At 42.4% G+C, this 13,612-nt stretch overlaps 1 protein-coding gene across 1 annotated transcript in view; it reads right to left on the reverse strand.

Moving 5' to 3' along the window:
* slc25a13 (solute carrier family 25 member 13) overlaps positions 1–13,612 on the reverse strand; it is a 52,485-nt gene that overhangs the window by 8,117 nt on the left and 30,756 nt on the right. The window contains exons 12-15 of the mRNA XM_005728911.1: positions 11,589–11,747; positions 9,260–9,312; positions 7,071–7,151; positions 2,640–2,780 (exon numbers count right to left, since the gene is read on the reverse strand). Of these exons, the coding sequence (XP_005728968.1) occupies positions 2,640–2,780; positions 7,071–7,151; positions 9,260–9,312; positions 11,589–11,747 (434 nt within the window). The remainder of the gene's footprint in view (positions 1–2,639; positions 2,781–7,070; positions 7,152–9,259; positions 9,313–11,588; positions 11,748–13,612) is intronic.

Raw genomic sequence — 13,612 nt, forward strand, 5'->3', positions numbered from 1 at the left:
TTCCTCCCTGACACATACACACATACATACAGAGGATTGGCAGATACCTGGGCTATCTCTTTCCCTCTTTTTCTCCTCTGGCACTGCTTGTTTGCCTGTCCCTCCTGGCCGAGGCCCATGTGGCTGCTGAAAGCCTCGAGATCCTATCGAGGCAGGACAGACAAGCAGCGTCACAGGGACTGGGGATGAGAAGTTTTAAAAGCAGGTTTAAGGTGTTCAGTTGGGTAATGCACTGGTGGACCAGAGACAATGAGCCGCTTTACAGTAGTCCTTTAATACAGAGATGAAAATTAAATTATTATTTTAATACAAAAACAGAGCCCGACCAGTATATGGATCAACAGATTATCGGTTGATATCATCAGTATTATCGATAAAGGTATTTACAACAAGTGATAAATAGAATTTTTTTTTAAAAAGACGAGGAAATAACACCATCCAACAATTTAACGATGCTGCATAGTTTCTCCATCAGGGGGCACTCTACAACTTTCCTGTTGACAACACACATGCGCACACAAACTTGTTGTAACCATAAAGGAACTTTATTTTTAAATTCAAGTGTCATAATATTTTAGTGCTGACTACACCTAACAAATTTCAGGGATTTTGAAATCTCCAAATATCGGTCCTAAAAATCTGATATCGGTCAGATTCTAACACGAAATCCAAAGCTCTTACGTTACTTGCAGGTAACGTGATATACAGTAACTTCACATACATGAAACATTATCTGGTTCGATATCCCTACAGTGACAGCTTCTCCCACGGATGAATGGTGGCGCTAGAGCGTTAGTAACCATACCAACTGGTAGCTCCACCAGCTGAGGGTGAGCATCAGGATAATTACCCTGACAAAGGCAGCTCTGTGCCTGGGTGCAGCCCCTCCGGAGCCAGCCCGTCTGGGGCTTGCAGGCTGGAGCGCGTCTCCTCCCCACCTCTCCTCCACCACCACCACCATCGCCGCCAACACTGCTACTGCTTTCTCAATGCACTTTGTCTCCTCTCTGTGCACCGGGAGACGAATGCAATTAAGTATGTGCACGAGCATGAACACATACATGCACTGGCACTGCTAACACAGCGTTTGGCGGCATTTTCACAAACAGGTGAATGGAGACAGCAGCTATGTGTGGACACACACCTCACGGTCATAAATTACCACCCAAACACGGTGACAGGTAGACAGAGACGTGAGGAGGCTCCACGGTCTTTTACAGCCTCGTTAACAGAACCCAAAGGTTTGTTTGCAAGTTGCCACAGCAGCAGACGCATGGACCAATCACTAAATAAATAAAAGGAATATTAAAGTAATAGTCTAGTGCAATAAATAATCAGCAGACATATCTGAAAAATAGTTTACTACCTGGAATTTAAGGACAGACATGCTGCCACACACCAAAACAAAAAAAAGTGTCATCTTATTTAAGTAAAACATGACTAATTAATGTAACCACAGGTATTAGATTGACATTTTCACAGTTGATTGCGTTTACAGTTGAGGTAGAATCTCTCCCACCAAGCTCCATTAGGACTTATTTATGTAACTCAATTAGACATGCTCTGTTTCACCCCCGGGACTAATGTCCCTGTCAAGCCAGTTAAGCTGCTAATGTTAGCGTTAGCCACAGCTCATTCACTGGCTCCCCCCAGCTCTTTCTGCTAACATCTCACTGCTTCAAACAGACCAGGGTTAGAAGTCCAAATATTTACAGGAATAGTAATTATTGAAAAAACAGGACATACTCTTTGTAATACAACAAAGATTGCTAAATTAGCAACAAGTTATATGCTCAAATAGTACACTATAATTTTTAGCCTTGCGCCACTGAAAAATACCAATTATGGCAATTAAGGTTAAATACAGCTTTTAGCATAAATTGTGCCGTTTGTGGTTCTCAAACAGACCACAATGAATTGTCAAATTAAATGATAGCTGATGTGGGGTAAGGTAATGCGTATAATTGAACAACAGTTAATAGAAAAATCACATATGATTTAGTCACAACATTATTAAGGAACAATAGATTGTTGTGAAGTTGCAAGGCCAATCAAAAGAGAAAAGACAATCTAGGAGCAAAGAAAAACAAATCAGCCCGAGTTTCTGTCTCTTTCAACTGCATCTGAAGACGTACGAGTTTTAAATTAAAAAAACAAAAAGCTGAATATCATCCCTTCTCTGTCTTGGGAATGATCTCGTGTCTTGTGTTATAATGAACTTACAGATCATTTCTCTAGTCTACACACCGGCAAGTTTGAGTGCGACAGACTGACATAAAACCGGGACTTTCAGATTCTCCTCCCGAGCTAACAGATGACTGTACACACATACTGTAGGCAGCTCCAGTGTTTCCAGTCCACACAAACTACACCGTGACCTTAAATGGGTCCTCAGCAACATTCACTTGAGGGCTTTGAAGAGCTTACTGCAGTAAAGAACTTACACCAGAAATCTCATGGAAACTTTTCATGGACAAAGACCCATGTAAGAATATTTTGATCATTTACACCTTAGTGTGGACCTGAATTAATGACCCTAATCTTAAGTATATATTTTTTTAAAAAGCTCCATATGAGGACCATCAAACAAAATATATACTAACTACACCTTCACCTCTCATCACAGAAGTCTTTCCCACCTTGTAAAGCCCAAAGAAGCCCAGGTCCCTGATGACCGACAGAGCGCTGACCCTCGGCCCCGTGGTGATCTCTCCTGCCACCTGCAGACGGATCTTTACTATCTCCAGAGGGTTTGTGAAGATCACCTGGGATCCTCCAGCCTGGAGGAACACATAAAAAACACAAACAAAGCGAACTTCAGAAAAAGGGAAACCCTCACTTTAATCGCTGCAAATTAAACCCAATTTCAATGACGGCTTTGTCTGTGCTTTAACGTGAGAATTCAAGTGTAGCCCCAGATCCACTTAAGCGATTTCATTTCAACATAACGTGCTGAAATAAAAATCATTATGAGACAAAACTGCTACAATTATCTGGCTTATGATGTAATTTTAGCAATGTTGCAGCCTCAGCAACCAACTTCAAAACAAACACGGAGAGAGGAGGAGAGTACCAGGAATATCCAGCTGATGCACGCGAGTCTGTCAGCTGTTTGTCTTCATCACCCAGACCCTGCGGGGACTCCGACCTCTCTTTTTCTCCCTAACCTCTCTTTTCACATCATCCTCCAAACCTGTACTTGTGATGGTGGGCGGGGGGGGCACCACCACAGCAAGTTCAGGCTGGTTTCTGTGTCTTTTTGTGGTCAGCAGTGCTTTTAAGTGTATAAGAGGTAGCTGCTGTGAAGGAGTTGGGGCAAGACAAATGGTTAGCTGTGCAGTGGGGGGAGCATGGCGGCATTTCCAGGACGCTTCGAGACACTGGGAAATGGAGACAAGATTTTTATTTATTTTCCTTTTTACCCCCTTTCACCAATTCTCCCCGTTTCTTTCTTTGACCTGCTCTCAAAATGATCTCTCTCATCTTGTCCAATATCGTCCGCCTCTGCCAACGGTTGCCAGTGGTTACCGAATCTACACGCAAAAGGGCGGCACATCGCAATTAGATAGCAATCGGTTGCCATGGCGCCACTTCTGTCTTAAATAGGCCTGGTCTGTTTGTTGTTGTTTCTCTCCCTTTCTCCCCCTCCTTCGTTTTGCATCGTTATGAATGATGGATTGTGCTCGTCACCTCTTGCCTTACGGGAAGCTGCAATCTGCAAACGTGGGCACCGTTTTTTGCTTTGAGTCCCCCGGCTTTAAGCATTACCACGTACTGCTTAAGAGGAGGGAGGGAGGGAGGACAGACAGAGAGATTATAATCGTCTCATTGAAGGTGTGTGTGCAGCTGCTTTTTTTAAACAACACAAAGAATAATGGGCTACAGCTTCCCTTCCAGACCAAGAGAGCGAGAGAGAGAGAGAGCTGTGAATAGCAAGAGGGCTGCTGCATCTCACAGCTAACTCTTTATGACTTGTTTTATGGAAATAACCTAGTTGATTACATGCTGGCTAATAGCGCAAGCATTAAGAGGCTATTGGCCCCGGCCCTTAGCAGTGCTGGCTGCTTCAATTGGATTCAAATGAGACTGGAGATGGAGGAGATAGAGATGTTGTTTATTCGAAATGGGTAAACAACAACACTGTTCAGAGAGATGAGCTGACAATTAGATCTGACAACATGAGATAAAAAGGAGTGGTTGAGGGGTTTTTTTTGGTGCTGTTGAACCACCCCAGAGTCCTGCATAACTCTGGAGGGCATGCGGAGAAGGAAAAAAAGAGTGAAATGCACAGAAAATAGCAAGTCAGACAAATAAACAAAAGGTGCTAATGAGAGAGAGAAGAGGAGCAGTCAAAACAAGAGAAGTGAAGGAAAGGTCGAGACTGAGGCAGAGAGGTTGAGGGTTGTGATTATGGAGTGACAGCGTCGGCAGTCCTCTGATGATTCCCAGGTAATTACAAGGCAAGGTGATCCTCGGAAACCTGGGACGTCAGCACCTTATGCACGGATCGCAGCTCCTTGGCCGTGTGTGTGCTGGAAAAGGAGCTTAGTAAAAGTTTGAGGACCAGCCCACCATCAACCCTACACACGTATGCCGACCACGCACTTACACAGGAGATTAGCACCAGCTAAAACCCCCCCACAAAAACAAAAAAAGAAAAAAAAAGAAAAAAATGTAACCACAGTCTATAAATGATAATCACAGCTTCATTTGTTGCCGTGGCGTGCGCATGTTAGATTCACTGATAATGTTTTCATAACTCATGTCAGGCCTGAATAAGAAACTCATTAAAAACCACAAACGCAAACTGTAACACATTCACAATGAATGGGAACAAACAACCCCACTCCTCCGGTCAGCAATGACCCAGCAAGTATTTCGTGTAACTTAAGTCCTGAAACGCAGGCCAGTTACTGCCAGATAAGCATCCACCCAGCTCGGTAAACGGAGCATGCCATTCTTACCAAATAATCATTAGAAACTGGCAAACCCGCACCGGAGCTTAATGGTGCTGAGCCGCAGGTTTAAGGACAGAAAAGAGGAGGAGGAGGAGAAGGAGCGTGAGAGGTGAGAAGAGAAAGAAAAGGGACCTAAAAACCAACACTTTGGGGCAGATAAAGATAAAGATACTGACATATGAAAAGTTTTCTTCGCAGAAAGCAAACATATCTTCTCTTTTTCTTTCTCGCTTCTCCTTTTTTTCATCTTTACAGACTGTGAATCTGAGGCCGACATCGTGGTCCAAACCAACACTTTCACAGCTACCAAATGATATAAACAGATTTCATGTGCTGTGGCTGGAGCCTCGCTAAAACAGGGTTCAGGGAGGTTTGACGTCTGTGTGTGTGTGTGAGGGCAAAACGGAAAAGTGAGGACACTTTTTCACCCCTCTTCAAAGAAATGTTTGAGGGTTTGGACTCGTTTTTTAGGGTTAAGATTAGGTTCAGCGCTATGTTAAAGTTGGGGTAACGAACTGATTTGTTAAGGTTAGCATAAGGGGCTAGGGAAGGCAACTGGTCCTCATAAAGATAGCCATACATGTGTGTGTAAGTGTCTGTGTGTGTGAGTGTGCATGTGTGTAGATAAAGTGGCAGGCAGAGTGCAGTGCCAGCACTAACACCGGGGCCTCAGCCAGGATGAAAGGAGCTGTCACGACGGCTCACGGAGGAAAAGAGGAAAAATCCATCCATCCACACTCCTCTCCTCTACATTTATCCTCCTCCCCTCTCTCTGTGACTTTTATGGTTCTGCTTTTAAATTCATACGAGTTATTATTATTATTATTATTTTTTAAAGGCAACCACTATTCTTCACACCCAGGACACCACAGAGCATGTCCTAAGTATATTTACTTTGCTGTACGTTTTCCATTTCTCTCTCTCACAAAAGAAAATCGCCATCCAGAATGTAGGTTACAGCAAATGTAGTGTGCCATAACATTTCTTAAACATATTCCCAGAACTAATAAGGTCAATTGAATGTGCCTGAGTGGAGCTAAACCCATAATGACTTGTGTATCCTGAAATACTTTGCTTTAGTGATCGACATCAAAAGAGGGTTCAATGAAAGACCTTCTTTCATTTGGCCTGGCTAAAGCTGCCAGCCTTGTAGGACCGAGTGTGTGTGTAAAAAAGAGTGTGTGTGTGTGTGTGTGTGTGTGTGTGTGCACATGCATTGGGGGGTAAGTAGGGTGGGGCAGGGGTTAGACTTTGACAGGTCAGTGATCAAAACCCATGATTGGAGGGGGAGCAGGTAACAAACTGAGTAAGGGGGGACTCAGGTATCAGCAGCTGTCAATCTTTGTGTGTGTGTGTGTGCTTGTAGTACTCCTCACGCACACACACCTCTCTGAGCATGCACAGTGTGTGTGTGTTTGCTCTTTCGAGTGTACAGGTTCCATCAACAAATAGCAACCCCTGGACTCCAAAACAAGTCCATGTCTGTCTGCTCAACTGTCAGCATAGTTAAGACATGCATGCCGACTCAATACTGCACACACTGCCTGAGTGCTGTGCAGCATCACTCCAACACAGTGCACTCTGGAAAGGCAGAAGGTGCACACCGAAATATGTAATTTGACTGTATTTGATTATGCTCATAATATTTTCTTAAAAATGACTCGGCCTTTTGTGTCTTTTCAGTAAAAAGGGAGTAAAAAGCTCTTTCGTGTGTTTTTATTTCTGCAACAGCAACGAAAAAAAGAGTCAGTACAGAAAAGAGCAGGCATCAGTGGCAGCGATTTAGTCAGATCATAAAAGAATGAGCTATGGTCGATGTGGGATGCAAAGCAGCTGTAAGCAGACTAAAGCAACTATATGCAAATTGCTAATTGGATGTGCAAAATGGTCAGCTGAGGCATCAGATGGCAGCTTTTAATAGTTTTTGATATGTTCAAAGGCTGTATCACATGGTGTGTGCACATTCCCAGGTGAGCTACCAAAGCTCAAACAGCTCCTTGATAAAACACCCAAAATCTGTTCAAGCAGTTGCATCTGACCTTCACTTAACCAACAAACAAAGGCGTTCTCACATAGAAATACAACAAATGTAACAGCTGTCTATAAACTTACACATCCACCAGCCAGAATCTCAGCGGCAAGCGGGACTGTACCGTCCTTCTGTCTGGTCTTTCCACGCACAAAATCATTCACCTAGAGACACAAAATGTATGGTTTAGAACATAAGCAATAATCAGCGGACACAGTTGTAGCCATATGTTTTTAGACGGTGACAATGAGTTTGTCAAGTTGCCTCTATACATGACCACAGTGGTTTATAAATCAAACAGTCAACATGTAATAAAAGTCCTGACTTTCAGCTTTAATTCATAAGGTTAATCCAAAAATTAACCAATTTTTTGGATCCAAAAATTAACCAATTTTTTGGATTAACTGATCAGTTTTGCAGCGTTTGGCTAAACTTGAGCAGAGAGTACCGCCCTGTACACTTCACTATTCATCCTGCTGTTTCTATTAGCAGTCACTTCATCTGTCAACACAAGTGACTGGCTCCAATGGCCATGCCACAACATTGCCTTCATCGTGTTTTATAGACGATATCTTATGCTTTGGACTATGAGCTTTTTTAACATAATGATGGCCTCCCTCCCTCTTTGGACCTCATATTGGGTTTTTTAGTGAACTACTACCAAATACAAGTTCAACACTTGAAATCAACTCTAGGGATGGGTACTGGTCATGGCACCGGTTCTGACATAAACGGTAGTAACCAGACCGAAAAGCAGCGCAAATTTCAGTGCTTTATTTCGGTGCTTTTTTTTCCTGAGCTGTGATACACTTCTAGCCAATCATTTTACGTTTCCGAGGATAGTAGGCGGGTCCAGGTACGTACGTTCTTTTAGAGCAGACCTACAGATTAAAAATGCCCAAGGCGAAGCGGTCAAAAGTCTGGCTGTACTTCACAGCAAAATATGCAAACTCAGCAGCCTGCAACAAGTGCTTTAAGCTGATACTGTGATACAGTCAAAGGAGGTAACACCTGAAATCCGATGAAACACCTGGCGACGCATAGCGTTTTTTTTAAAAGCCCAGAAATGCGCCGTATGATAGCTTGCTGCGAGACCTCACACGAGCACATCTACTGCGGGTGGGTTGCCAGTTATCGGACCCAGAGTTAGCAACATCCCCCAGAAACACGAAGAGGAGAGTCCTGGCCCCTAGCCCTGCCAGTGTAGCAGAAATGATGACGGATGATGATGGCAGCAGCAGCGTTCTTCTCTGCGTGAGTAGGTAATTTACGTTGAGTAGGCTAACCACGTTATTACATTAATACATGTAAGGTGAACTAGCAAACATCATCATAGCTACATGCGGCTGTCTTCTTGTTTGATGGCAGATACTCCCTTCACCCTGGCCAAAAAGGCTAAAATGACCAAAGAAAAAGTGGAAAACAGTTAAACGTGAGAGGTTTTTGGACAAAGTTTGTGTTTTTTCCATTGTTTAAGCACCGCTTCCAGCCAAGAGTGATACCATATATGCCCCATAGCTGCAGAAAAGGCTAACATTGTTATCTTTTTACAAAAAAACAGCTGAACATGAGAGGTTTTTGGACCAATTTTGTGTTCTCCATTCTTTAAGCACTGGTTTGAGCACCGGCACCGTTTCAAAAGTACCGATTTGGCACCGGTATTGGATAAAACCTAAACGATACCCATCCCTAATCAACTCTACTTAATTTGTCATGAAATATTGAGGGAGCAGACCTCAACTAGTCCTTGTCAGTCAACTGATTTGTAAATAAAATCTGAAACAGTGAAACTTCTCCAGTTACTTTTCATCCTCTGAAAATGAGGAGTATGTATAAAAATGACTACACTGCCTTTCCTGAACAGTTTAAACAACATTTCGTTAAAATCCTTGAATTAAAGCCGAATGTCTGTACTTTTTACATCTTGCTTGATTTGAAATCCACCGTGATCGTGTACAGAAAGTGTCTCACTCTCCAAATACTTATGGACCTAAATGTACTGACACATGCTTCAATGATGGTGTATGCCACTTAGCGTACCACAAATGTTACACTGCATGCTGTAAATGCTCCTCTGACTGACAGTTTACAAATGCAGAAAAACAGGAAGGTTAAGGAAGTAGCTGTGTTTGTAACTATTTATCGAATTGTTTGCTTCATAAAACAATCTAAAACTCATACAATAATTTAAAGGGATTAAAGACCCTCGTGAATCTCTGCCTGAGTGAATCTGAGTGCATGTGTCTGCACGGGCTCTAACACAGTTACTTACTGTGAGCTTTATGGCTTTCTCGGGCGCCACACCCAGTAGCTGTGGTACCAGACCTATCATTAGGAAACGACAAGATGATTAGAAAAAAAGACTGCCGTGGTACCCCCACTCTCACACACACACACATACATATATATATACATATACCACTTCCCCACGTTCCACATCAATGTGTGGCTTCCCGCTGCATGCGCCCGACCGTGCAAGATCCCCCAGACGCTAATGAAATCTATTGATGTGGAGTGTGGGGACATCAGAGTAGAAAAAAGACAGCGAGATAGAGAGAAGAGGATGAAGGGGCAAAGAGAAAATGAAGTGAGCAAAACTGCTTCCCAGAATAGGAAAAAAAGGGCAGTGTAGAAATCAAAGCCACCAAAAGTTTACGCAGACCTCAATTACAACCCAGAGTCGGGTAAAAATAAACAAAAATAATCACAACGGAGCACAATGAAACTTGGCCCCCTACCCAGTCCCAAGGCACGAATCACTCACGCTCAACCATTTGTTCAAAGTAGCACTCGCACTTCATAATCGAGTCCTTTGTGTGTAGTGAGGCCAAACATACACACACAAACAACCACACACACAATCATATACCCAATTTGGAAGTTGCAAGTTTTGGCTAGCCTGAAAAAGAGAAAAATCAGCAGACATGTGTTCATGAAAACAGAATATACACAACAGGTTTGTTATTGAATATTTGGTCTTGCCATCGTGTTTCTTTCGTGTGCTGTCCCAGCATCGCACCGTAAAGCAGTTTTGGGCCGTTAATTCCCTTCTCTTCCTTCTGAAGAATGTTTCAACAGAGATGGCCCTTTCAACTTACATTACATAACTACAGTTTAGGTGCCAGGATACCTGTCTCGCCTTCTACCTGGAGCCAGACCTGTCTGCGTCTGTCACTTCACTCTTCATAGCCTTTGTTTCCCACAGAAATTCAAGCATTCAAGTTTCCTCTCACGAAACCTAGTTCTGTCAATCAAAATCGTAGGATTTTTTTTTTAAAGCCCCACCGTCATTCCAGGAGACCTCTTTTCAATCCTCCTTTAATCTGACCCCAACAATGCAGACACTCTAACCGCAGTTTCTGAAGGCAGGGCAGGTAGTCATTACTGGTGTCGTGCCCTGGTATGTACGTACCTGCATGCCCAAGTAGTCCCCTGCATGCCTACATACTTGTGTGTCTGTAATGTGTTTGCACCGGTGTGTAGGTCTAGACGTGCGACATCACTACATCGTGACACAGGCCTCAAGGTATGTGGCTTTGCGTGTGACGTTCATTGTGCTGCTCTGAAAGTCCCCAGCCAGCCGGTAATCACTTCAAAGAAGCCAGGTCAACAGAGAGGTGAACTCACACCGCCCTCCTGTCCACCCTACACTTTTCTTCTCTCATCTTCTCTCGATTCCCTTCTCTTTCATTGTTCCTACTACTCGATTCTTCTTTGTACTCCCTCATCTCAGCCCCTCCTTTACTTTAAAAACCTGTTTTGTAGATTTGACCGCCAGTGAGTTGTTTTCCCTGAAAACCTATAGTTTTGAGGAAGGATTCGATTTACTTTAGTGTTGACTAAATGTAAAGAGCTGTTTGTTAAAACCACATAAAGTTTTATTTAAAATACTGATAAAAGTTATGTGGAAAGTGCCTGTGATACATTTTAGTGAATGCATATGAGAGATTCTCAACAAAGGAGCAACTTCCTGAGATGAAAAATGAAGCCAAAAATTGTAATTTCCAGCTGGCTCCAAAAACAAGTCAATCTTCATAGACTTGCATGAAAAAATACCCACCTTAACAGTATTAAAACACATGAACAAAACAATAAAAACCAGATTTGGGATGAATGTTGCACAGTGCAGGTCGGTGTTGGATTAATCCCGACTCCTCTAGTCTGCATAAAATACTCAACCAGCCATCAGAGTGTGTCGGTATGTGAATGTCAGGACCATTTTTGTGAGGTTTTGATATTTTTTTGGTCTATTACACTTTCAGTACTTACAGTAGTTCATGGGTGTTTATTGTCATCAAAGAAATCATCCAAATATGCTAACTTCTGGCTCTAAAAGAAAAACGGGGGTCAAAATGCTAACTTTGAGGCTTCAAAATGTCGAGTCCAATAACCACTGTGTCATGCCATCTTTTATAGTCTGTAGCCTTTAACATCTGACTCACCCCCACAGCTTCTGTCAGAAACCTTCTCAACATTTAGTTTCAAACTCTCAGGATTTCTGTAACTTTGGTTCAATATTAAGTTCGTGTCTTTGTTTGTGTATATGTCGAGTATGAATAAATAACACTGGAGGTTCGCGTGTTCTCTACATGTATGCTGACCTCGGTAAAGTCCGAAGAAGCCCTCGTAGCGCACCACCTTCTTGAAGCAGTCGAAGCTGTTCTTGTACATGAGCTCTCCCACCAGTGACCCGCTGCTCCTCTGGTTCTGCATGCGTGTCTTCACCAGATCAATGGGGTACACTGCTGTTGCACCCACAGCTGCAGAGAGCGAGACACGTTTATTTAGATGCTGAGTGTTTTTATGAAACAGATTTTTTATTTACAGTAGGTCTTATGACCACTACTGTTTCTCTCCCCATGGAAAACTGAGTGACTCACAATAACATGCTATCACGATCATCCACAATACCCATTATTCCATGGCACATATTCCAAGACAATAAGGAATTATGTATTTACACTCACCGACCACTTCATTAGGTACACCTGTTCGAATGTTAATACATTAATGCAAACATGAGAAGAATTTAATCCTGTACACAGACTTGGTGAATGGGGAAGGAAGGTGATTTAAGTGACTTTGAGTGTAGCATGGGTGTTGATGCCGGACGTGCTGGTCAGAGTGTTTCACAAATTGGAATTGTTAAAGTGGATCTCTAGTGTTTACAGAGAATGGTCAGAAAATGAGAAAATCTCTAGTGAGTGGCAGTTGTATGAACTAAAATGCCTTGTTGATACCAGAGGTAATAGGAGAATGGCGAGACTGCTGATAGGTAACAGTAACAAACAAGGTATGCAGAAGAGCATCTCTGAATGCACAACATGTCCAGCCTTGAAGCAGATGGACTGCAGGAGCAGAAGACCACACCAGGTATCGATTCTGTGAGCAAAGGAGAGGAATTCACACAGGCTCATCAAAGTTGGACAATAGAAGATTGGAAAAGTGTTGCCGGCTCCAATAAGTCTCGATTTCTGCTGTAGCATTTAGATGTTGGATTTAGAATTTGCTGTAAACAACATGACACCATGGATCAATCCTGATGTGTTGTAATATTTCAGGGTGGTGGTGGTGGTTTAATAGTCTGGGGGACATTTTCTTGGCACACTTTGGGCCCCTTTAGTACCAGTTGAGCACAGCCTCCCCATCCACCTCAATCCAATAGGGCACTTTTACGATGTGAGGGGAACAGAAGATCCACATCATGAACAGCAACTGTGTGATGCTGTCATGTCAAAATCTCTGAGGAATGTTTGCAGCATCTGTGCCATGAAGAATTAAGGCAGTTTTGAAAGCAAAAAGGGGGACAACGCAGTACTTGCTAGGTGTACCCAAATGATGTAGCCGGTGAGTGCATTTGCAGCACTGTGTAGACCACCTGCATCTTTTAATATATATGTTTTTAATTTTTGGTTCTAGTATATTGGTAATAGTCTCAAGAGTTGCAATACAATATTTTTCCCCACTTTACTTACCTTAACCAGCATCTGTAACCCTTTCCTATGTTTCACAACATCAAAAGGAAACACTGATAAAGTGCTACACACATAGGCTAACATATGTTTATATAACTCATGAGGAATAACTTGTACAAAGTGTAACTACAGACACAGACTAGTTTGTTTCCAAGTACAAAAATATAGTGGCTTTCATTGAGACTACAGTAATTATTAAGTAGAAAGACCTGTGATCTGTTTTAACAGCATAGTCTCTAAAATAATCTCAGTAAAGAACACGCAGAGCCTCATACATGTATACAAAAAGATTAAGTGGTGCATACAAATTTTTTTAAGCAAAATTGTCTCAATCACCAGTGAGCTTGGAAGACTGGAGGGAAGTTCATAAATGAATTCATAAAAGGCTCGCTGTAAAACAGACTAGAAAAGACTTGCTTGACTTAACAAATATCATGTTTTAATCTTAATGATAGTGTTTAAATAAATGTCATGTCAGAACTGAAAGTTGTGCACAAAAGAGTGGAACAGGTGATCTTATAAAGAAGTTGTGGCTTATATCAGTAATCAAAATCTCACTTTCAAACGTCATATTTCACTTAGCAATTTAATAAAGCCGACAAAAAAATTTTCAGTACCGACTCTGCTCATTTTTATTATTGGGGGGGGGG

Source organism: Pundamilia nyererei, unplaced genomic scaffold (assembly GCF_000239375.1).
Source record: "Pundamilia nyererei isolate P.nyererei 1_Seehausen unplaced genomic scaffold, PunNye1.0 scaffold00030, whole genome shotgun sequence".
Taxonomy (NCBI): domain Eukaryota; kingdom Metazoa; phylum Chordata; class Actinopteri; order Cichliformes; family Cichlidae; genus Pundamilia; species Pundamilia nyererei.